At 45.4% G+C, this 24,872-nt stretch overlaps 1 protein-coding gene across 1 annotated transcript in view; it reads left to right on the forward strand.

The window, feature by feature from the left end:
• Window positions 1-24,872, forward strand: part of MAMDC2 (MAM domain containing 2) — a 149,546-nt gene that overhangs the window by 45,936 nt on the left and 78,738 nt on the right. Inside the window, exons 3-5 of the mRNA XM_047101943.1 lie at window positions 16,844-17,115; window positions 19,269-19,353; window positions 22,326-22,463. Coding sequence (XP_046957899.1) covers window positions 16,844-17,115; window positions 19,269-19,353; window positions 22,326-22,463 — 495 coding nt within the window. The remainder of the gene's footprint in view (window positions 1-16,843; window positions 17,116-19,268; window positions 19,354-22,325; window positions 22,464-24,872) is intronic.

Raw genomic sequence — 24,872 nt, forward strand, 5'->3', positions numbered from 1 at the left:
AATTCTGGGGTGTAGAAGATAAGATCCATCATTTGTTAGGGTCTTAGCTTTGTCAGAGCACCTCTTGTCCAGGGAGCTATCCAAGGTGCTGTCTGAAACTCCCCATCATCTGGTAGATGTATGACTATTTTGTCCCAAGTGTTGACATATATTTCTGGCTATCTTGAGCCTCAGCCTTTTGCGTTTGTCTAATCCTAAAACCATCTGTCCTTCCCAATTTGGATTCTTCCTGACCGCTACTTGCTTCCAAATCCTGAGATGTGTTGTGACGCATTCATAGCTTGCCCTCAACTGACCCTTTGCCTGTATCTTATCTTGACTCTGCCTAGTCTTAGTTCTTATCTTTTCTCACCCTGTCCCCTTCTGGGTTTTGTGTCTCTATAGTGTATGTCAGCAAAGTGATAGAAATCAGGGGTTAATCAACAAGAGAAATTAAACCTCAAAATATGTATGATTTTATTTTTGTATTAATATAAATTGCCTGAGTAAAATACTATTGAAAAAAAAACAGTATTCTAATAAGAAAGACATTAGTTATACAGAGACTAGAAGGACAAATAGAGAAATAATTTTCACTTTTCACTTATTATCATTCAGCATATTTGTTAAAATAAATATTCAGCTTCTGTTGGCAAGATCAATATTATTCTTGAAACACATATTTGTTATACAGATTTTAGTCATATTTGCAATTGTTACCTGAAATGAAGAAAAGAAAATAATTTTGACTATAGCAGTGGATGACCCATTCTAGCAATTGGTGTTAAAATGTATTTTTAAAGATATATTCTTTAAAGATTTGGAGCACTCCAAAATCTCATGATTGAGCCTCATTTACCTGAGTTGGTCCATGTTCTCATACAATGTCAAAAATTGCCTGCAAGCTAATATATTTTTAATGTAATCATCATAACTTAACGCTTCCATAGAAATGCTTTCATGGGCTTTCATATGGATCTTTGTTTCATCCCACTTCCACTACAATGTGTATGTTGTCTCTATAAGAAAAAGCAAATCCACATGAACTTGAGCACTGTGGACACACATCAGGTGTTGTGCAAGTGACTGTATAACAAGTTCTCTGTTTTTTCAGCTTCTTCTACAATGATCACACTGTCTTAAGAAAGAAACAAACCTCCAAGCGCACCACCCTCTGTTCTCTAGCAATGCAGAGATTGCCTGCCTTGCGTGTTACCAATGGTGTTTATGTTGGCATTAAAGCAGAGCTAATGACTATTTGGAACCATCCCTGTTCCTTTTCCCAGTACCTTGTATGACCACTGACCCCCATCTCAAAAACCGTTCTTAGGGTTAGGGATGCAGATCATTGCCATTAACAATGTTTTATGTCTGTGTAAAGCTAACAACCCCTCCTGGGATTGAGCTCTTGACCATGGCTTCTGACCAACTCTTAGGATAGAGGCACCACATGTTTACTGGCCCCAGATGAGCTTTGACTCAATTTAGACCTTAGTATAAACAGAACCAGAACAGTCAATGAATCTGGTTTACCCGTAGAACCCATTCTTCTAATAAAATCTTGTAAGAGAGCCTGTCACATAATATAGATAAAAGGAAGTGAGTTTCACAGAATGAAAGTCTGGGAACCTGGTCCCCATTGCCTGAGGTACTTTGGGGCTCCACAGAGATCTGTTTGAGAACTACTGATTGTCTACTTTCTTTACTTCACAGATGAGGAAACTGAAGCTTGGGGAGGTTAACTCACTGCTCATGACCACACAACTATGTAGGGGCGATGTTGAGACAAGAAAATGTTCTCTGACTACCTTCTACTGTCCAATTCACGCCCTCTGCCTCCTCTCTTCCCCTTTCCCTGTTTCCTCATGATTGAAAGGAGCATATCATGTACTCACTCTGACTTCTGATTGACGGGGCTCTTTTGTCCCCAACTGAATAAAACATACTCTAATTCAAACTGGCTTCAACTAAAGGACCTTATCACCCAATGCAAATTAAAAGTTCAGGTATATCTGGCTTCAGGTGCCACTAGGGGCTTTAAAAAAAAATGCCATCCAGTTCAATCTCCTTCTCTTCATTTCTCTTGGTTCTGTCTTCTATTGTACTGGCTGCATTCTGGTGGGTCTTCCTCCTGGACCCTGACGGGTGAGGCATCCAACATTCTTACAGTTAATGGTTCCTAGAGAAAAAGAGCTTCGGGGCACCTGGGTGGCTCAGTCAGTTAAGCATCTGACTTAAGCTCGGGTCATGATCTCATGGTTTGTGGGTTCAAGCCCCGCATTGGGCTCTGCACTGACAGTGTGGAGCTTGCCTGGGATTCTCTCTCTCTCTCTTTCTCTCTCCCCCCCCCCCAATAAATAAATAAACTTAAAAAAATTCTTCTAATTGAGCCTCATTTACCTGAGTTGGTCCATGTGCTCACTCCTAAGCAACCTCTGTGGCCAAAGGACTTGAAGGACCTGATGGGTCAGGCCTGGGCCATGTGAGACTCCTGGAGGATGGGTTGGGGTCAGTCCTGCTCAAACCATTTGGGCTGAAACTAAGGAAGGGCAGATTCCCCAAGGAAAAAACAAAGGATACTCTTAACCAGAGCTGTGAGGGAATGGATGCTCGAAGGTAAAAGCCACATGCATCTACCTCAACATCTTCAACTCTTGGTTAGCCTTTGAGGCTGATTCTTAGAACCAGAGGCAAGACTACTCACCACAGAGCTGTCTGCCTTGCTGCTGCTTCTGTAGGACCCCGGACTCCCCTCTATTAGGGACTCTTTCACTTTGTCATTGCTCAATTAGATAAAGTATAGGTGTTTTTTAATTCTTTTTTTAAAAAACTCAGAATTTAAACATATCCCATATTTTTGGAGGCAATTGGTAGAAATATCCAGACATCCCATTAGAGGGTTTGATTCAGCTTGATACACTTGAGAGTGTTTAGTTGGGGATGGATGAAACAAGGTCAGAAAACTTCCAGAAAAGTCTCTAAACAGTACATAGTGTTGGCACCCCCAGATTGGCCTTCTCTCCTGCATTTCATTCCCCCTGGGGAAGCACGTCTGTACATGCCAAGCAAGGAACGAACTGAGCAAGGTGCATAGCGAGGCTCGCTCAGGTTTACACTGTCAGGTATGTTCTGGGAGGGAAACACTGCCCTTCGTTTCCTAGGTGAAGAAATAATATGAGTGGTGGTGGAAAAGCAAGACTGGTTTAGGGTATCACAGAGTTAATCTTATAGTTTTGCAGCAGGATTTAGTTTAGGCTTCAACTAGAGGTATTTTAGGCTAATGGAAATGTGGACCTGGAAGTCCAGAAACTTGTGTTCTTGTCTCACCTCATTAGATTGTCTAGTTGCCTTTGATCCAAATTGTCACCCTCTCTGGACCTTAGTTTCCAAGTCTTGAAAATAATTAGTTATGACAATATAATAACTAATTCTCACATAAATCAACATTTCCCAAAGTGAACTATGCATACTAAGACTCTTTTTGGGGGCATATGCCATATTTTTAAAAATAATGATGTATATTCTCCCAGTTTTGATGAAGTATAATATATAACATGTTGTATGTATTTTTTAATGTACTAGACGAACCAGCACAGCAACTCCCAAATTTCATGGACAGTATTACTAAGGAATCCGATAAAATAAATATTATATTTTTAGACATGAGTATGGTTAAGAAAAACATTAAATAATTAGTACACAGAGAAAGCAAAACCCCAAGGTGGTACATAAATTATAGAATTTGAGAAAACTATGATATATGTGGCCTCAATATAAGAAAATGTTTTGATGGAGTTAGTAAAATGATTTGACAGGGAATCTGAGACCATGCTTCATTGAGAACTCATACTATGCCCATTGTTACATGCTTCCCATGTGTGGGATTATTCAGTTTTTAAAGTAAGAACTACCTGACTTTGAAACCATGTTCTTGGGACACCTGGGTGGCTCAGTCAGTTGAGCATCCAACTCTTGATTTTGGCTCAAGTCATGGTCCCAGGATTGTGGGATAGAGCCCCGTGTTGGACTCTGTAACTGAGCTTGGAGTCTGCTTGGGATTCTCTCTCTCTCCTTCTGCCCCTCTCCCCTGCTCATGTGCATGCTCTCTCTCTCTCTCTCTAAAATAAAACAAAAACCAAAAAACCCCATGTTCTTTCCACCAGCTACACTATCCCTCCACGCCTCATGGCTAACAGAGAGGTAAAAACATAATGGTTCGATATTTGTATATAACGTGGAATGACCACCACAGTAAGTCTGGTTAACGTGGGTTACCATATATGGTTATACGATATTTTTTTCCTGTGATGAGAACTTTTATGATCTACTCTCTTAGCAACTTTCAGATATGCAGCACAGTATTATTAACTATAGTTATCATTCTGTACGTTACATTCCTGTGACTTATTCACTTTATAACTGGAAATTTGTACCGTTTGGCCTCCTTCACCCATTTCGCGCTGCCCCCACCCCTGGCCTCTTCCACCTCTGTCAACCCCCAATCCGTTCTCTGTTGCTATGAGCTTGGGTGTTTTTTAGATTCCACATATAAGTGAGATCATATGGTTTTTGTCTTTCTCTGTCTGACTTATTTCACTTGGTGCAATGCCCTGTTTTTCTATAGTGGCTGCACTAATTTACATTCCCACGTTCAGTGCACAAGGGCTCCCTTTTCTCCACATCCTTGCCAACACTTGTTATTTCTTGTCTTTTTGATATTTGCCATTCTAACAGGTATGAGGTGAGACCTCATTGTGGTTTTTGATTTGCATTTCCCTGATGATGAGTGATATTGAGCATTTTTTTTTTATATGTCTGTTGGCCACCTTAATGTTTGGGAAAATGTCTATTCAGATCCTCTGCCCATTTTTAAATTGGATTATTTATTTGCTATTGGGTTGTAGGAGTTCTTCTGTGTTTTAGATATTAACCTCTATCCAATATATATGATTTGCAAATATTTTTTTCCCATTCGGTAGTTTGCCTTTTCATTTTGTTGATGGTTTCCTTTGCTGTGCAGAAACTTTACTATCTTATATCTTTCAATTATGTACCATTATGTATCCAAAAAATAGTAATAATAATTGTTTTTAATTGAGTCCACATGGATGTGGCCCCGGAACCCTGAGAGATATCACTCATGACAACCTTTGCCACCCCTTTCCTAACTCAGCTTGACCCACTGCTGTCCTGGAGAAAGGCACACATCCACAGGCTAGGATGTGTAGAACCTTCTGGAAGGCCTAATCACAAAGGGTTGGAAAGGAGGAAGAACCACGTCTCCGCCCTTTATCTGGGAGGGTCCAGAGTGATCCTCAAATCAAATAGTCTCTTTTCATAGAGAATTGGCCTGGAGCCTAGCATTGCCAGGTAAAATAGAGGAAGCCTCCTTCAGTTTGAATTTCAGATAAATGACAAATAATTTTTTTTTTTTTTTTTTTTTTTAGTATAAGTATGTCCCATGCAATATTTGGGACATACTTCAGTACTCTGAATTGCTTAATCTGGCGATCCAAGTGGGACTTGGAACCAGTTGCTCATCAGGCTGTGTGTTTTCTCTGAGCGCGGCTTTCCTGATCTGTGAAATAAAGGATAAAAAGTTTCCAGCTATACCGTGGGGTTGCTGTGAGGCTTAAATAGGCCCCTGTGCTTTGTGAATAGTTACATGCTCTGAAGTTATAAGGAATAAATGCAGTTACTCTCCATGTTATTATTCTCAAAACCTTACTCTTCAAAGCAAACAACTCACTGAAAGCCACTGCCTTGTTTTTCTGTCAACTTTGCTGTGATTTCTTATATGCCTTGGGCACAGAGCCCTACATTTATTTTCATATTTAAGGAGGACTTCTAAAATATATTAACAGGGACTTCTTTGTCAGTGTTTATTGTTATTGGCTTTAAATTTGTTGCCTTTATTTTAAGCCATCTTTTTTGTAAGATCATCACATGCATGTTCTAAATATTTAATTTTTTTAATGTTTATTTATTTTTGAGAGAAAGAGTGAGAGTGGGGGAGAGGTGGGGAGAGAGGGAGACAGAGAATCTGAAGCAGGCTCCACACTGTCAGTGCAAAGCCCAACATGGGGCTCAAACCCTGAGCTGTGAGATCATGACCTCAGTTGAATTCTGATGCTCAGCCGACTGAGCCACCCAGAGGCCCCTAAGCCGTCTTAACCTTAGGTGAATGTATGGCAGGCTGTACTGCTTAATTCATTTAGCTGATATTTCTTGAACATCTAATATGTAGTAGGCACTGGAGATAAGGGGGGGGTAAAATAGACACAGACCCTGCCATCATTGCCTGCATGGTCTGACTGAGGTTCAGCAGTGGTAGAACCAAAAGAAAAGAGCAAACATAACAAGAGTGCTTCTTAAGTCCTGTTTGACTTTGGAGCCACGTGGGGGGTGGCTACAATTTCTGCTTTTAGCAGAGTTAACTAACCTTCCCAGTTTGCCCAGGATGGAGGAGTTTCCTGGGACGTAGACCCATGTCTAAGCCTCCCCGGGAGATTCCAAGACGCATCCACGACTGAGAACTGCTGGTTTAGGAGTGGAGAGCATGTTGGCTCTTGAACTTGATGAAGATTATCTGACAAATGAGGATTTCTCAGCCGGTGTGGGTGTGGTTACTTACATAGACACAGAGAAGGCACATTCATGTACGGGGCCAGGCACACTGCTAACCTGGGAAAATAAGCATGGAGGCAGCAGGAATCTGGAGTGGACAGGACAGGGTGTGGCTCTGGTTAATGTGTCAAGAGACCCAAGACTGCCTAAGTCCGGGGTCTCTAAACCATCTCCAGGCCCACGGAACAAGTTGTGGGCCCCTGTGAAAGAGATTAACTGGGAGGGAACAGACCTCAGAGGCAAAATACCCTGGACAACACATAGTATAAAACTTTTTAGCCCACCTGGCAATAGTGGCCACTCCTCTTTGCTCTGTTAACAGATGAAGTTCTGTGTTCAATTATGTTTGAAAAACAAACATTTTAAAGCCACACATCTAGATGAGATCACTCGTTTATCTTTTTTTTTTTTTTTAGGTTGCAACCCTTTTTTTTTTTAAGTTTATTTTCATTTTGAGAGAAAGATAGAGAGCAAGCGGGCTGGGGGTGGGGGGAGGAGAGAGAGGGTGACAGAATCCTGAGCAGGCTCCATGCTGTCAGCACAGAGCCTGATGCAGGGATCATGCTCACGAACCATGAGATCATGACCTGAGCTGAAGTCAAGAGTTGGATGCTTAAATGACTGAGTCACCCAGGCACCCCGATGAGATCATTCATTTAAAACATATTCTGGGGTTTTCTTTCATTAAAATTTTTTTTAATGTTCATTTTTGAGAGAGAAAGAGGGAGAGAGAGACAGAAGCAAAGGGGAGGGGCAGAGAGAGAGAGGGAGATACAGAATCTGAAGCAGGCTCCAGGCTCTGAGCTGTCAGTAGAAAGCCTGATGCGGGGCTCGAACCCACAAACTGTGAGATCACCACCTGAGCAGAAGTTGGATGCTTACTGACTGAGTCACCCAGGCGCCCTGGGGATTTCTTTTCATGTAAACCCTTCTTCCTATTATTATGTATACCATTGTAACCATTGTAAGTTGCTTCTTCTCCATAATACAACAAAAAGAAATGTGTTCACCTGTATAGCTGTATTTCCTTTTACGTTGAATATTCTTGTTCCTACTTGCCTTTATACTTTATAATAGGCGTAAAATGCCAAAACTGAAATGAGAAAGTGCAAATAAAAGTATGTTGTCTATTTTTATGTAAAAAATATACATTTAAAGTGTATTTAAATTCAGATGTATTTATTTACCTGTACTGAAGTGAAATTTTCACAGGCACTCCTATCTTGTTCGGGTTCCGAGGAAGCTGAAATGTGTATAACTCTTTTGTTTGCCAAAATTGCCTTGCATATGCATGAGCAAAAACATCCAGTTCTTTTCTCAGCAGCGTTAGCAGCAAAACTGGTAAGATAGAGGGTTGGAGTCTCTTCTAAGTCAAAATAAGACAATTTCCTTGTAAGTGAACACATATTCCATGGAAGAAGGAGCCTTTTCTCCTTCCAGGTGCACTCAGGAGACCTGCCGAGTGAATTCGGTTATCTGGGGTCTCCCTGACATATTTCCTTTATCTTAAATAGAAGGACCTTTCTTTTTTTTTTTTTTAATTTTTATTTGTGAGACAGAGAGAGACAGAGCATGAGTGGGGGAGGGGCAGAGAGAGAGAGGGAGACACAGAATCTGAACTAGGCTCCAGGCACTGAGCTGTCAGCACAGAGCCCGAAGCGGGGCTCGAACCCACGGACCATGAGATCATGACCTGAGCCAAAGTCGGTCGCTCGATTGACTGAGCCACCCAGGCACCCCTAGAAGGACCTTTCTAACTTTCCAGGGAATATCTTCCCCGCCTGACCAAGTCATGTCGCGGAAAACATGCTCTGAGAAACTGATTTTTGGTAGAACACACTATCAGATAATGCAGCCTTTTCTTATATTTTCATAGTTATTTGTTAAATATTGTATCAAGTGGCGCTCCCTTTCCAGATATCCCATGACCTTTTACTTCATGGTTTGGTTTTCTGTTGACGGTTGCTAAGGTAAACTTCTCTTCTTAAACTGCCACTGGGGCCAGCGGGGTTTAAATCTGTGCCCTTCCCAGACCCTACGCAGGAGGGTGGAGCCAACATCTGTGGTAGTGGTTTCCAATGTTGGTAGATTGTTTACACTGGAGATTGCCTGCTGGCGTTTGTTTTTACTTTTGCCAGGGTTAATGCTTTGTAATCTTCTAAGGCTCCTTTTGCAGTGTTAGCCAGGATATGAGAATAATTTCCCCGTTGTCAGGGGGAACGAAAATGGCATTTAAGGCGTCTAAGCAATGCTGACCTCATCACTTCCCCATGTAGCACTGATCTCTGCACTTTGGCACTCCTCAAAATTGGAAGCTGATAAAACTCCAGGTCTCTTGAATCTAGAAATGTCACATACTGAAACATTTTCTGAATGCCTCCCCTAAACCCTGCATTCCAGAAGGACAAAGAATTGTGTGTTTTAACAATTCTTTGTGTATCTTGACATAATGAGAATTTCTGTTTCAGGAAGGTAACGGTGGGAGCATACATGAAGACATTAAGTGTCCTGTGAGTTGCCATTGAACTTACAGCTCACATTAAATACCATATTTCCTAAAATAATGGTAAATTGAGTAATTGTTACGAAATTCATGCCTAATGAGACGTCTCCATAATAAAAAAGACTTTCAATGTATCCTTTATATGTAAACATAACGAAAGAAATCTATCATCAGGAAGGAGTTTATTCATTTATTTAAAAATATAGAGAACACCTAGGCAGATAGGTAGGATATGCTTAAAACCTAGGGAGCAATACGGACAAGTATGCTGCCTGGAAAAAGCTGTATCTAAATAGGATCACCATGGACAGTTGTCCAGGTTGTGCATTGCACAACTGTACCGAGTGGCTCTCTGAAGCAGAGACCTTAATGAAGTGTAGGTGTAAGTTAGGAAAGGAGGCAAGGGGTAGTAGAGTGGAATGTATGAAGGAAGGGAGATGAAAGAGTATCGTAGGTGAAGAAAACACCACGTAAGAAGGCCTGGAAGAAAGAGAGAGTGTGGCACCTTAGCTTAGAGGAGCTAGAAGAAATCCTGTGCTGCTGTGTAGACTGTGACAGGGATGCGGTGGTTAACTATGACAGCCAGAACAGCAGGGCCTTATATCAAGGACAGTGTGGGGTTCCCTTGGGTATTTTAGGGCAGAAAGTGATACAATCAGTTCGGCATCGTAGAATAACACCTTGGCTACTGCTTGGAGATCAGATTTGCATGGGGCAAGACTGAAGCAGGGAGATGTACTGGGAGGCTATTCCAATAATCCAGACGGAAGAGGGTGTTCTAAACTTGTGCCAGAGAGGGGACCTGGAGGAATGGATGGCTTTGAGACACATTTAGGAAATTAAGTCCTCAAGACTGGTAGAATTTTGGAGAAGGGGGACGAAGGAATCAGTGAAGGTGCTGAGATTTCTTGGTTGGTCACTGGGTAGCCGGGGGCTCCAGTCACTGTGATTTGGAACTCAGAGGAAGAGCAGGATTGGGGGGTACAGAGAATGGGTTTGTGTCCAAGCAGAGATGCCCACCAGGAAGTTGGACACACGAGTCTGGAAGGTAATGTGGGATCCGGCTGGTGACATAGATTCGGGAGTCACCTGTAGAGAAATGAAGCTGGAAGTCACGGGTGTACATCCGACAGGTGCTTGAAAGGGCCTGTAGCAGAAACAGCTGAATAACAGGGGTTTAAACTTGCATTTGCTTCTCTCCTTCCTAATGAGAAGTACAGAGGCAGAAAGTCCAGACTGGTCCGCAGACTCCACAGTGTGGGCGGGAATCGAGGTCCTCCCGTGATTCTGCCAGGACCACAGCACCGACTCCCATCCTCAGGCCGCCTGCTAAAGGGACCGACTGTGTCAGCTTGCCTGGGACTCAGGGGGTTCCCAGGATACGAGACCTTCTGTTTCAAAACCAGGAAAGTCCCAGGCTAACTAGGATGAGTTGGTCACCCCAGTGATCTCCTGGGTTTATATGGCCACCGCATGGGCCACCTGGGTGGCAGTTAGGCGTCCGGCTCTTGATTTCAGCTCAGGTCATGATCTCACTGTTGGTGGGATCGAGCCCCACATCAGGCTCTGCCCTGACGGCATGGAGCCTGCTTGGGATTCTCTATCTCCTTTCTCTGCCTGCCCCTCCCCCCCCTCAAAATTAAAAAATATAAATAAACAAATGGGTCCTGCAGCTGCACCCACACCTTAGATGGGAAGGAGGAGGAAAGGAGGGACGAAAGGAGAAGCCAACTGCGTCGGGCCTGTCTTCAGAGGAACGTTCCTGGAAACCCCATCCAGCGAAGTGCTCTTACATCTCCGTCTGGAACTTTGCAATGGACCACCTCTACATGCAAGGGTGGCATGGCAGTGGCAACGTCCTGGTTGGGGACAGCACCAGCCCCGATCAAACCAGGGCTCTTCAGAGAGGAAGCAGGAGAGAACGGATGGGGGGTAGGCAGTTAGCAGCTCCTGCTACAGGGAAAAAGACTCATCAGAGTAGAGACACCAGACGCAGACCCAGGAGAATGCACGCACTTAAGAGACGAGGGTAGGCCGGTCCCAAGGAGATGCGTGGGAAGGGCAGGTGGGAGGTAGGAGCAAAAACCTACAGAGAGAGGGTATCGAGGAGTCCCGAGGAAGAAAGCATTTTGCGACCCAGGGGAGTCGGAGACGTTAATGCCGCTCCCGTCTGATTTATAAGCAAAGCCACCTCGAAAGTGAAAGGTGCCACAGCCTTCCTGTGGAAATTGCCCTCAGGCCAGACACCCCAGAAGCGGGAGAAGATGCTGAGTCAGTTAGAGGAAGAAGCGAGACCCCACCTGTCCCCATGGCCTTCTCCCAGGACCAGGACTCGTGTTGCCAGTTGATGGTCACACTCTACATTCCGTGAGTCCAACCTGGGCCTCACAGTTGTCTTCCATTTTAATGCTAAGTGGCAGTGGAGGGAATAAACCTTCCCCGGGGCACTATTGCACAGCAAGCTCGCTTCCAACCCCACACATGAAGTTTCTAGTTTCCTGCCCTCAGAGGCATAGCTGTGGCTCCCCTGGTACCAAGGGGAAATTCTTACTTATAAATGGATACCGGGAAAAGTCAACTTGCATGGCAGGAAAAAGGGTCCACCCTGCCCACAGCCCTGGGTGCTGGGATGGCCCTGAAGCGTCTATGTGACAATTTGCTGCTGCTGTTGAAATGCAGGCTTCCTTTCTTCGTAAGCAAAGCAGAATTTGAGACGTTCCCCAGCACGAGAGCCTCTGCTATACCAGAGGATTCATTCTGGGAGGGCTTTCTTACCAGTTGGGACCAAAATGGGACTGTGAATGCCAGTCACTTGTTCTCAATTATAGACCATTTTCTCTATTACATTTCAGAAGCAGGTCCTGCCTTTTAAGTCACACTAAAAATCAGTCCACCTCAGTGCTTTGCTGTCTGGGGGGATTTAGGCTTAAGTGCATACCTCTTAGAGCTCATTCATGTCTATGCATGGCAGATAACTAAAAGCCAGGGATTTGGAGCAGTTTTGCTGAATGGGAATGAGGAGTTTCCTGAAACTGTGTCATTATTAGAGACCTGGCAAAGAGAGGGAAGGAAAGAAGCCATTCCCATCTAAAACATTTCCTGGAGATCTGCTTCGCAAAACTCTGTAGAGAGACCCTTTCTAATGCAGCAGGGAGACTGGAAGTCTGGCAGACTTGCTTACATTGGGCAGTACAGAGCACCTGTTGTCTGACACGTAGGGGTCCAACCCAGCCCGCAAACGGATGCGCACATAGTGCCTTCTCCTCAATGCAAGCGAATAAATACTTACCAGGACGCTGAGCTGAAACTCTGGGCTGTGCCTTGTACTTATGAGCCAGTGCTGCCCTCATGCTGAGTGGCTCCTTGTTGCCCCAGACCCCACACCCCAGCAGTAACTGTAGGAGATATTGGCTGGGGTCCTCTGAGCCCAAGATTGTGGGGTCTCTGTCCTCTGTCACTAATCCAAGTGCAGGTGCAAATATCTTATTCTGCATGCATTGATTCTAACCTCTGGTTTGCTAACATCCTTTGCAAAGGTATACTACTATAGATCAACTATAAGGCATACCCTAATTTTATAAAACTATGCGAAAAGCCTTTTACAGTCGAGGCGATATGACAGAAAAGTTAATCTGGTTATTGTGTTATCAGTATGAAGAGTATTTGTAGAAAAGCCCATATGGGCTTGCACGTTAGAAACGTTGGTCCATCTAGGATTCCGCAATAAAGAAAAGGAAGAAAACTTTGCCCTCCTGCTATAAGAAGATGAATACAATTATGAAAAGATAAATTAATAAAGAGATAGACTAGGAAATGTTTGGAGGCAGCATGGAGCGGTGGGAGGCGGCAGTTGGGGAGGGGGCGGAAAGCAGGGACTCGGAGCCCAACCTTGGTTCACTCGCCGTGACCGTGGACTGCTGCACTGACCTTTGTGAATCTCTTTCCTCCCTTGTCAAGTGGCATTTCCTGCCTGATAGAGATCATCCGTCAGGATTAAGAGGGAAGAACACACATCAAGAATCTCATGCCTACAACACAACAAATGTCAGTTCCTTTTGAATCTTTGTTTCTTATCCATCTATATTCATATAGTGATTTACTAAACCACAGAGGATACTAGTAAAGCGAGACACAGAAGGTGAGCATACTTTAGGCAAACCATAGAAATCTGTGATTTTTCTTAGATATTCTCAGAACAGAACTTTCTTCTGCTAGAGGTAATCAGTAGATTTATTAATAATTGTGAGTCTGATAGAAAAAAAAACAAATACTAACAATCCTGAATATTTAATACAGTTTTTACATTGGAGAAATGCTATACAATTTATTTTCTAGTAACACAGTCAACAGTTTTTGAGAACCCCTATGCCCATTGCGTTTTGTATACATTTGACTTTTTAATTTTTTGGAAGTCTTTGATGTGTGAAGAAAGCAAGACTCCTTCAAAATGTAAGCTGATGGCTTTATACATAATTGAAGATGTGCTACGTGAGGCATCCTCTCTCCTACATAGGCAAAAAAAAAAAAAAAAACAACCTTCTGAACATCTGCCGGGTGCTTTGCATGCTTTCTTATCTGGGCTGCTTTGGTCAGCTGGTAGATCCCAGAGATGGTTGTCATGGCAGAAAACACAGTCGGGCAATGGGATGGCTGTGGCTGAGACCTAGAAAGAGGTGTGCCCACAGCTTTGGAGCAGGAACCAAGGAGAACGGATACAGCTGTAGGTGGATATTCCATGCAGTGGGCAGGAATTGGTGTCGGAAGGGCAGGATGATGGGTAGCGGGTAAGGCAAGTGGCAGCTGGCATCAGGGAGGTCCCACGTGAGATGACGAGGTGAGCGAGCCACCAGGAAGAGTAGACTGATCGGGAAGCTGGAAAGATAAGAGCTAACATCTATTAAGAGTTTGCCCCATGCAAACCCTTGGGCACAGTGCTGAGATCTTTACTTATGTTACCTTATTTAATCTTTAAAACTCTGCCGAGTCAGTGTTTTAGCATTCTCATTCCACCAATGAAGAAAGGGAGTCTCAGATAGTATAAGTGGCTCAAAATGACACGATTTGTAAGTGATGTGATTGGAATTTGAACCAACATCAGTCTGGAGCGATAACTGTGACCCTCCCCCCCCCCTCCACCATGCGCTTCCACAGGCGGGACCCCATCCCAGGAGACAGGCAGCAAGGCCTTCAGGAAATCTGGTGAGAAGGTCATTGCCTGAGTTCAGGGGGCTGGACTTCAGCCCGGGGAAGGAAGCTGCCAGAAAGAAGGCCATGTCCTTGTGTTTGACGTGCGTGGTACTAAGGGCTAACAAAATAGAGACATAGGCGTCATTATCAGATTTAGGTCACGAGTTTTCACCCAGGATCATACATGTGCCAAGGCCCAGTTTGGATGGGATGGTGAGTAGTCCCGGATGACAGCCAGGGGAGCTTAGCTGTGAGGACAGGCGGCCAGGAGGGGCCCGGCGCTAAAGAGCGTAGAGGCCTAGACGTCAATGTGGAGGGGTCACCTGAGGTGAACTGGGTGAAGACTGTTGTCGTCTTAGCATTGAAAAGGTGCTACCGGTCTGCTACCTCAACAAATGTTGGTTGGCTCCGAACCGTAGTGGACAAAAAGGAGGCGACATCAATTTCTCACTATCTCTGGAACAACTAAAGGACCCCTCCCCCTGACGATAAGAGAAATAACTAACAATTGGCGTTACAGTTTACAAAGCATTTTTAGATACATCATTTTCATCAGGTCCTTACAATGACCCCGTAGATTGCAAGTCCTAGCTCGCTGGGGCCTTATGTTCTCAAGTCGGCACAAAAGGTGAAAATCTGACACCATCAAAATTGCCCTTGAAACTTCCTTAAGTTGCAGACTGCAGTGGACGTGGTTCCCTATATATTATACTATTTGCATGTGCAACACAGACAGTTTTCCTTTTAGTGCTGAAATATAGAAGCAGATTTTATTTAGTGGCTATTTGTATGAAATCATTCCGTGTGGGTCTGTATATATTGCAGTGGTTGGGTCATTTTCAGTTGTTTTTTTCTGAGTACGTTGAGTGCCTTCCCAAAGTATTCATGGATAGGTAACCGGACTCCACTGTTTTGTTATCCCCATTTTGCAGATACAGAAACTGATGACACAGCCTATGCATGGTAGAGTTTTAAGCAACGGTTGTGCTTTACAGATCCTGGGTGGGGTCCGCTGCACCGCACGGTCACCCCAGCATAACCATTACACCTGAAAGACAGTACATTCATCAGCAAATAGAATGCAGGGCTACCAAGAAGGCCCCTGTGATTCATGTGCTGGCCAGATTGCCAGAGTGATGGTCCCAGCACACTGTGCCCTGGCTATCAGAAGTTGAAAGACTGCCCGCTGGAAGTAGATATTGATCTCAAAACGCTTCACAGGCCAGGGAAGCTCCCTGAAGATAGCACCCTGACTGCGAGGCTGGCCATCATCTGAGCGTCTGCTGGCCCATCAGTGCTCACCACGAAAGCCCAAGGGGCCCGGCTGGGGTGGGCATTTGGGGCAATGAGTGTGCGGGGTGGGGATGGGGGCCGAAGGACATCACGCAAAGCAAAGAGGAATTTCAGGGCCTTTCTAGTAAGAGTTTGGTGTTGGGGAGCCTAAAATGCAAGGGGTGGGGGAGATGATTCCAGGATGGAAGGCCTCAGGTTAGATGCTGGCCACGAATATGGGAAACTCTGAGCAAGAATGAGAGTGCAGTGGGTCCCCGAGATGCCCAGGCACATCAGGTCATGCTGTAGGAAGCCGAACAGAGTCAGATGCAGAAGGCTCAGGTTACAGTTCTTGCTTCCGATATGTTTTGTTTCGTTGTTTTTTGTTTTTTTCGTAGAAACTCTGCTCCACATCCTGGTATAGCCCGCAGACCTCCACCTATCAGTGTCAAGAATGGGGAAGGGAGGCAGGAGGAGGGGAGGGGACTATAAAGAGGGCAAGGAAAGGAGGAGGCTGAGGAGGAGGTTGGGGGGAAAGGGGAAGGAGAAGAGAGAAGAGGAGAGAAGGAAAAGCGGAGGAAGGAGGAGGGGGTGGAGGAGAAGGAAGTGATGAGTGGCCTGTTTTCCGCGATTGACGTTTGCGTTCCCATTTAGTTATCAGAACTGTGACGTTTAGCTGACACTGAACTTTTTGTGCCTAGGCCCCAGGATCTGTGGCAACCAAATACATTCAATGTGCAATAATGATGCCAGTTAAATGCAGGTCAAATCACTGGGTATGTGGGGAGTTGTTGAAGGAGAAGGTTGAGTCCACCAAGGTACTGTGACTCCAGCAGAGGCATGCCGCTTTTCTGGCTTCTGCAGCCCCTCCGCCTGACTTCTCCAACTCGCATTCATGTGGGGACAAGGAAGCTGAAAGCTGCATGCTGAGTGGGCCTGGTGTAAGATCATAAAAGGCCACGGACTCTTGGCTTCAGTGTCAGGAGGTAATAGGGAGTAGTGGGGATTATGGTAAAATGGAGCCCCCATGTCACCCTCTGAAGAGGCAGCACTCCTTAGCTCCAGCCTGTGGTGGTCACGTGTCACGTGATAGTGGTCTCTGTGTCGTGGGGCCTTCTGATTTTTCACAAGAAGGCAGAGATCCCATGTGCAAGCAACATTCAATGGGCCGTTGAAACGCATCTGCAGGCTCTCTCTTCACTGGACCACAGCTGTGTATTTCCCTGAATTGCAAACAGCAGACTGATCCTTTCCGGGGCTCCCTTCTCTTTCCAGGCCATTACATTTACGTGGACACCTCCTTTGCCAAACAGGGGGAAAAGGCCGTGCTGCTAAGTTCTGACCTACAGGCCGAGGAATGGAGCTGCCTCCGACTGGTCTACCAGATAACTGCGTCTTCAAGGTTTCTGTCAGATACCAGCCGGCTGAACCTCTATGTGAGATTTGAAGACGAAAGCTTTGATCGCTTGCTTTGGTCAGCTAAGGAGCCTTCTGACAGCTGGCTCATAGCCAGCTTGGACTTACAGAACAGTTCCAAGAAATTCAAGGTCGGTGGAATTTAGGCACATGGCTTATCACGTAGCATTGTGCTATTCTGAGATCGTATGCAACCTTCTGCCACTGAAGGTAGTTATCTCCTATGTTAGGATGCACTGCCTCATGAGACACGCATCCCAGGGACACCGGGGTGGCTCAGTTGGTTAAGCGTCCGACTCTTGGTTTCAGCTCAGGTCACGATCTCACGGTTTGTAAAATTGAGCCCCACATCGGGCTCTGCGCTGACAGCACAGAGCCTGCTTGGGGTTCTCTCTCTCTCTCCCCCTCCTCCACATGTGCTCGCTCTCTCTCTCTCTCTCTCTCTCTCTCAAAAATAAATAAATAAATAAACATTTTAAAAAAGAGACGCATCCCAGAAGAAAAATAATAATTAATATATAGCAAATTGATACTTTGCTTATTCTTTAAAAGAAATTCTTCCCAGATTTTTTTCTTGTCTATTTAAGTGGTACTTCTGTGAGAATCCAAATGGACCTAAACCAACCTCTTCAATGGAAATTTGCTTTCTAATGGGCTTTCGGGAGCCTTCTCACTTCTTTTTTTTTTTTTTTTTTAATGTTTATTTATTTTTGAGAGAGAGAGAGAGAGAAAGAGAGAGAGGGGGACAGAGGATCCGAAGCAGGCTCTGTGCTGACAGTAGGGAACCTGATGTGGGCCTCGAACTCACAAACAGTGAGATCATGACCTGAGCCAAAGTCAGATGCTTAACCGACTGAGCCACCCAGGCGCCCCTGTATTCTCATTTCTAATAATTTTGTTTCGTCCTTCTAAGCTGTGTGTATTATCTTCCTAATGGCTTGTTTGCTACAAATCTTGAAGAAAACATTCACTAAGATAAAAGGAAAAGTGAAGATACCTTGAAAGGGGAAAACCACTTAAAGGATATGTTCTAATTCCTTTCCCAAGATGGAGGCTGTTCCCTCAGAAGTGTTGGAAAAGGAAGGTAGATGATGTAACATGAAGCTGGGTGTTATGTGGGACAGGAAAGGAGGATGGGATCTGAACTCACTTGTCCAAACACAAAGTATGATATTTCGTGAGACAGGGCCTTCACAAAAACTCTCTCCATTCTTTAAATCCTTTTTTTTTTTTAATATTTTTTTATTTTTGAGCTAGAGAGAGCACGCACTCACGTGCGTGCACGAGTGGGGGAGGGGCAGAGAGAGTAGGGGACAGGGGATCTGAAGTGGGCTGTCAACACAGAGCCGGATGAGGGACTCCAACTCACAAATAGTGAGATCATGACCTGAGCTGAAGCTGGACACTCAACCGACGGAGCCACCCGGGCTCCCTCTCTCCATTTCTATTTCCCTTTTCAATTCCCTTTCTCGTCTCTCCCCTCAAAAAGGGTTGCAATGTTGTATTCTCTCCCCCCACCTCCCCTGCTACATGCAGCCTCCCCGCCAGGCAGGAGGGAGAGTTGAGGGAAGGTTGAGGTCTGAGTTCCCTAGTTCATACTGTCTTCCTGTCTATCGGCCAGCATAGATCCTAAATCTACGAGCATAGTTGACAGAGATTGGTCTAAAATCACATAAGGAAAAGCAAATACGTCCAGAAACTGGACCAAATGTGAGCCACAACAGTGCTTGAAATCAGCCACAGAAACTGTCGAGCTGCCTTCTGTTCTTTATGTAAAATTTTCAGGTTTTTTTCAGCAATACAGAAAGTACAAGTTGATTCATGAGGCTCTTCTGTCTCCCGTGGAGTCTCCCACGGCTGGTCAGATTGTGCCTCCCTCCTCCTCTTCCCCCTCCTCCGAAGGGTTTCCCCCTGAAGCCTCTGCCCTCAGTTCCTGACCGTTCGCAGAACGGATTTCTCCAGGGGTGTGGGCACTCCTCTCCATCCAAGGCCACTCGGTGCCCCCAGAGGCTCTAGAGAAGGGGGTGGTTGGGATGACAATTAAAGACACTTGACTCCAAGCGTATACTGGACACCTTGCTCACCTGTACACACACACACCACACGCACACATATTCTTTTAACAAAGCCCACCATGAGATTGGTATACAGTAGCAGTTAGCGGAGATAAGCAATCTCGCTTTGCCATGAATTGCTGAGCATTTCCTGACAAGTAACTGAAATACTGAACCAAGGAAACACAGTGTGGGTAGCCTAACTCCTTGCTTCCTCATGTGTCGTGCAGATTTTAATAGAAGGTGTGCTGGGCCAGGGAAACACAGCCAGCATTGCACTCTTTGAAATCAAGATGACAACCGGCTACTGTATCGGTAAGTGGGCTTCATTTTCAGTGCATCAGGGCGTGAATCTCTTTCTAAAATCTGTTGCCAGAGGGAACTGAATCAATCCTGAAGGCAAAGTATTTTATAGAAGTCAGCGCATCATGCATAGTAGTTCAGATGCTTTGCGAGGTTCACTTGAATGGTATACGTTGTGTCTGTCTATGGCGGAGGAAGGCTCCTTGGGGTTTGCCCGGATCGGGTGGATATATAAAGGAAAAGTAGATGCCACTACTCTAACTTGACTAACTTCCTGAACCTCAACATGTTCTATTAAAAATAATTTCCAGTTTGCTAGGAACTCAGGTTTTGCCAGAAAAGCGGGCATCCTATTCCCTTCTTTCCTCAGCTTACTCCTTTTCTCTCATGCACACCTCTGCCCCTGTCTTAATGTCACCACTGTTGCTTAGATGCCCCTGGAGCAGGGCTGGTTGGGTGCCTTTTATGTGCCGGCTTCTGAGAGGGTGCAAAGAGAAGACACAGTCTTTGCTCTGTGGCCGCTGGCTCACCTTCTGTCCGTCTGCCCCTGGCACTATTTCTGTCTATGATGGGCGCTCCTGGAGAAGGCCAGGCCAGGCTGTGGGGGTGCACGGAGGAGGAGGACAGGAATCTGACAGGACTGAACACCAGCGATGCATTTGAGCTGGGGTTTCATGAAGCTGGGGCGGCATTTGGTCAAGTGCAAGTGCAAAGCAGGAAGGGAATAGCTCTCTGTGGGTAGACCCCAGAAGGGAGGAAGCAGAGGGCATTCTCAGGCTCAGGTCAGAAGCTGAGTAGGGTGTCTGGAGTTAAATCAGGACTGTCAAGGGAGTCTTAAGGAAGAGTCTGGATCTCAGCCAGCCAGCCAGGGAGTATGGATGATTCCATGGTTGGCAGGGGCTCGAAGTGGGCAGAGGAGGGGCCTGAGGCTGCCTCTGGCTGTCCCGTGGAAAATGACGTGGAAACAAGGAGAATATATAGGAGAGGAAAACCCCCAGGAAGAGGTTGTAACATTACAAACGGGGCACCATGAAGGTCTAACACTGGGCTTGAATAGGGGAAAGGCGGTAGATTTGAGAGATTTTTTGGCACTGACAGTCTTTGGAGGTCGAATGGCTATGGAGAGGAAGAGGAAGGAGAGTCAGAGACAGTTCTGAATAAAAAGGAGGCTTTGTTGATTTCCTGAATCTCACCTGTCTGTTCTGACCTTCCAAGTGTAATACTAAGGCAAGTGAAAGAAAGCAGAGGGGGAATGTGACCATGTTCTGAAGTATGGGGGGGGGGGTTAGACCCATGCGCCTCCTAGTAGCTCCCACCTCCACTCCCTGTGCCCCACAGCCTCTGTTTCTCCACCTGTAAAATGGAGATAAAATGCTTCCCTCACAGGAATAAGGTGGAAACTGATGTGGTCAAAGGTATCAAGGTGACTGACACAGTGCTGGGCACTTTAAAAATGTTAATTTCCTCTCTTCAATTTCCTCTCTTTCCTTGCTCAAATGCTTCCTGTGTGTTAAAAAAACCAAAGGAGTCTCAATACCTTTACCCTGTTGAGATGCAGGAGCCCACCGTCCCCCCCCTCAGCTTTCTTTCTGTGCATTCCCTTTGCTGATTTCCTCTACAATAAGGTTAATAATAGTACCTACTGTTGAGGATTCAATCGGTTAATTCAGATAAAGTGCTCAGAACAGTACCTGGCACATGAAGGACTATTTTGCTTTTTATTTTATTGTTCAGCAGAGCCTTTGGTACTGAATGTGTGGCATCACTTGACAGAACTGCAGTGGTAAAGTTGCAGCTAAAAATCTTAAATTCTTTAAGGGATGGCTAATGTAAAAACACATCGATAGCGGTATCAGCCAGGGTCCCAGCGGGAAAGTGGAATCAGAAGGTCCATTCAACCTGAGTAATTTGAAGAAGCCTCTTCAGGGGCTGCAAGGGTGTGGGTGGGTAAAGGAAACCGGCAAAAGCTTATGTGGTAAGTCATTAGGGCAAGAGAGGAGGGGCCACCAGAGCCTGGAGCCAGTGGCTGTGTGGTGAGGGCTCTTGACAAGACCTATGCCCTCAGGAGAGGGACACAGCCAACCCACGGTGGCCTGGCAGGGCTGGAGCTGGAGGAATGAACACCACCAACCTTGTTCTCCTCCAACTTTCCATCGGTCCGACCCAACTGGAAGGCAGAAGGCAGGGGAGGCCATTGATACAGTCCGTACAAGTCCACCTCTGGAGGACAAAGCAGAGTGAGGAAAGGTAGGGGCGGGGTCTGCAAGGACAATGAGAGATGGCCAGGACAATCATACTTCATATTTTTAGTTGATGATTATGGGAGTCAATGGAGGCACTGGTTTGTGAACTTCTTATTCCTTCTAAAGGAGTCTGTTGACTGGGAACAGTTTATCTGCACAAACATGTCAGTGCTACTAAATGTAGGGGGTGGGTGAAGTCTCTTCATTTTCCCTCTTGTCCTTTCAGTAGCTGCAGAAGGACCCCGAGCCTAGGATATGCCTTCCTTGTCTATTCTATTTTTTATTAATAAGAAAAGCAGAGGGTGTTAGCATCTAGGAAACATGTCCTTTAGCCCCGGGTATCTTGTCTACCCTCTGGAGCTAGGAGAGTAGTCCTAAATAGGGCTTTGGAGCCGAGGTGACTGACCCACCAAGCACTAACCATTGTGCTGGGAGCTGTCCACATTTACGACAGCCCTGTGTGGTGGGAGTGATCCTCTCGTTTCACAGATGAAGAAACAGAGGCTAAGAAAAGTCATGCTGTAAGCCACGTGGCTAGCAAGTGGACAGGCCATAATCCAAAGACGCAATGATGAATCACAACTTCCAGTATTGTCCAGGGATCCTGGTGCAGAACTTCCCACGGTCAAAGGGAAGGAGAAACCTTCCCTAAGAGCAAACCCTGCAGTGAGCATGGAGATACAAACCTCGCTGTGACTGTGCCTCCACAAAGTGTGTCTTTCTTTCTTTCTCTTCTGCCAGAATGTGACTTCGAAGAAAACCACCTGTGTGGCTTTGTGAACCGCTGGAACCCCAATGTGAACTGGTTTGTCGGAGGAGGAAACATTCGGAACTCCCCTTCCATTCTCCCGCAGGATCACACCTTCAAGAACGAACTAGGTGAGCTGGGGACAGATGGGGTCCTTTTCCCGGAATAAGTGTTTCTGCCTCTTCCCCCCTCCTGTCTACATTGACCCAACTGTGGCCTCGTCAACAGAGAAGGAAGGGGAAGGGAGGGTGAGTATGCGCCTGGAGGCCTCTTGAAAGAGAGGAAAGAAGGGGCCATGAGATCGAGACAGACAGCAGACAGAAGCTCTCTAGCCAAGGAGAAGGCCACCCAGTTCAAGGCTTTCCTGCACCTGGGATCTGGTCTTGCTATTTTCACATTTCCATTTAATGTTTTACTTTCTTATGTTTGTTGTTCGATATTTCTTATTTCTAAAGACCAGGCTGGAATGATCCTAGGTCACTTTTCACTAAAGATAGATGGAGTGGTGGGAACAAGTCCTTAAGAATTTCCCAAGTGGCCCTGAGGTGAGCCTAAATGACCAAGGAGGGATCCCGAAAGCAGGGTGCACCAGGGCCACCTAGTGGCCACGTGGACTGTGGCCTCTGCAGGAAGATGGAGAGCAGAGGCTATTGGTGACAGGTTGCCTTTGAGGAGAAAGCTTCCACAGAAAGGGAGACACGGGCCAAGGGCTTATCCCTAAGGATTACGACAGCCCTCACCTGGACCCTGGTAGGCTTCACGAAAGCCGCAGTCTCCCCACAGTTGTAAGCCATTCCAGCCCTCAACCCCAAGGTCTTGCCAACGAGCGAGATTCTGGTAACTGACTCTCCATCGACGGCAAGAATAGGAATTTTGGTTCTGTGGCAAACAGCGCTTTTGTCTACTTTGATCTGTTGCCGTGTGGATACTGAGGTCATCTGCTCAGTCCCGATAAATTGCTGACGATGACACTGTGTCCCCATACCTGAAGGCATGCCGACTTGTAAAGAACATGTTCTTCCCTTTGCTGCTCATCTGTGGTAATTTATTTTTATATGTATATTTGTAACTTTGTCTCTAACCGTTTTTCAAGCGGCCATGCTGCGGCTTATCTTGGCTCTAGACGGTCTCCATCCTGACCTTATTGCTCCCTTTGCTCCGGTTCTGTCTCCTTTATATTCAAACTCACACTCAGTTTCCTAAAGGAGCCAGGCGGATGTTATAAAGTGGGCGACATGTGGGCTGGGGGAGGACTGTGGCAAACTAGAGAGTGCATACCCTGTACAAAGGGTCCTCAGCTCCGATTAATTGCTGCCAATGTGAGAATGCAAGTCTGGGGGGGCACAGATCTTTTGATTTCTTAAGATAATCAGGAAGGCAAGGGTTTTATATAAAATTTCCCCAATTTTTTACAGTTGGTAAATATTTTCTTTAAAAATACTGCATGAGCCATTAAAACACGTCCTCCGGCCAGGCCCAGTTAGCCAACTTCTATCTCGCAACCTTCATTTTATATATTCCTTTTCTTTTTCAACATGTCCAGTACAAAATGTTTAGAAGTAACTGCATATTAAGAGGTTGGAGCCTCCTGGGCTCACCTGTTTAAGACAAATCCAACTTTGAATCTAGCATTTTCATTCATTTGACCCTGTACGGGGGCTGACTGGAAAAATGGCAATAAAATGGCACTTCTCCTAAGGTCCCTGTCCAGTTTCAAAGAACATACATCCGAGAGAGGGAAAAGGATTTCTATCACACCTGGATGTAAGACAAGGTAGCCTGTGTCCAGTGCTCTAAGCGTGGTCCCCCACTTTGGTCAAAAAAAGAAAAGTCTGGGTATTCAGAAACAGGAGGGATCACTTGTTCCTTGGATGTCCTAGAAGACATGATAAAAGTCAACTGCTTTTGAGGGATGGGTATGATCTTGACAGGCAGAGACAAGGCCTCACATGCCAGGAAAGAGATTTTAACTTTATTCTGTTGACAATGGGAGGCCATCGGAGAGGCCTCTGAGCTGGGAGAGAAGCGATCACAGCAAAAGGTATTAGGTTGGTTAACCAGACACTGATTACTCAGTAGATAGAAGGCCAAATGGTAGAACAAGAGAACAAAAAACACCCAGAAATGATTTCTTTAGATACATCTAAGGTCACTTACATAAATAATTGAGATTACAAAAGACAAAACATTTTCACTTCCTTCTTTTAAAAGGAAGGGTTAGCACTTTTGGAAATGACGAAAGATTGGGATATATATATATATATCCATATTATGGCCCTCCAGAAATATAGCCCGTTTCCACTTGTAGGAACGACACTGTAATTGAGTATCATGTGTTGAGTGGGTGATAACCTAGCATGTGACAGATTAATCCATGAATCTGCATGAGTATTTTATTTTTTTTAAGTTTATTTATTTATTTTGAGAAAGACAGAGACGGCATGAGTGGGGGAGGTGCAGAGAGAGGAGGAGGCAGAGAATCCCGAGCAGGCTCTGTGCTGTCAGTGCAGAGCCTGACATGTGGCTCGAACTCAGGAAAC

This window comes from Lynx rufus, unplaced genomic scaffold (assembly GCF_022079265.1).
Source record: "Lynx rufus isolate CCGP_SWC_20201006 ecotype Redwood Valley unplaced genomic scaffold, mLynRuf1.p SCAF_10, whole genome shotgun sequence".
NCBI lineage: Eukaryota > Metazoa > Chordata > Mammalia > Carnivora > Felidae > Lynx > Lynx rufus.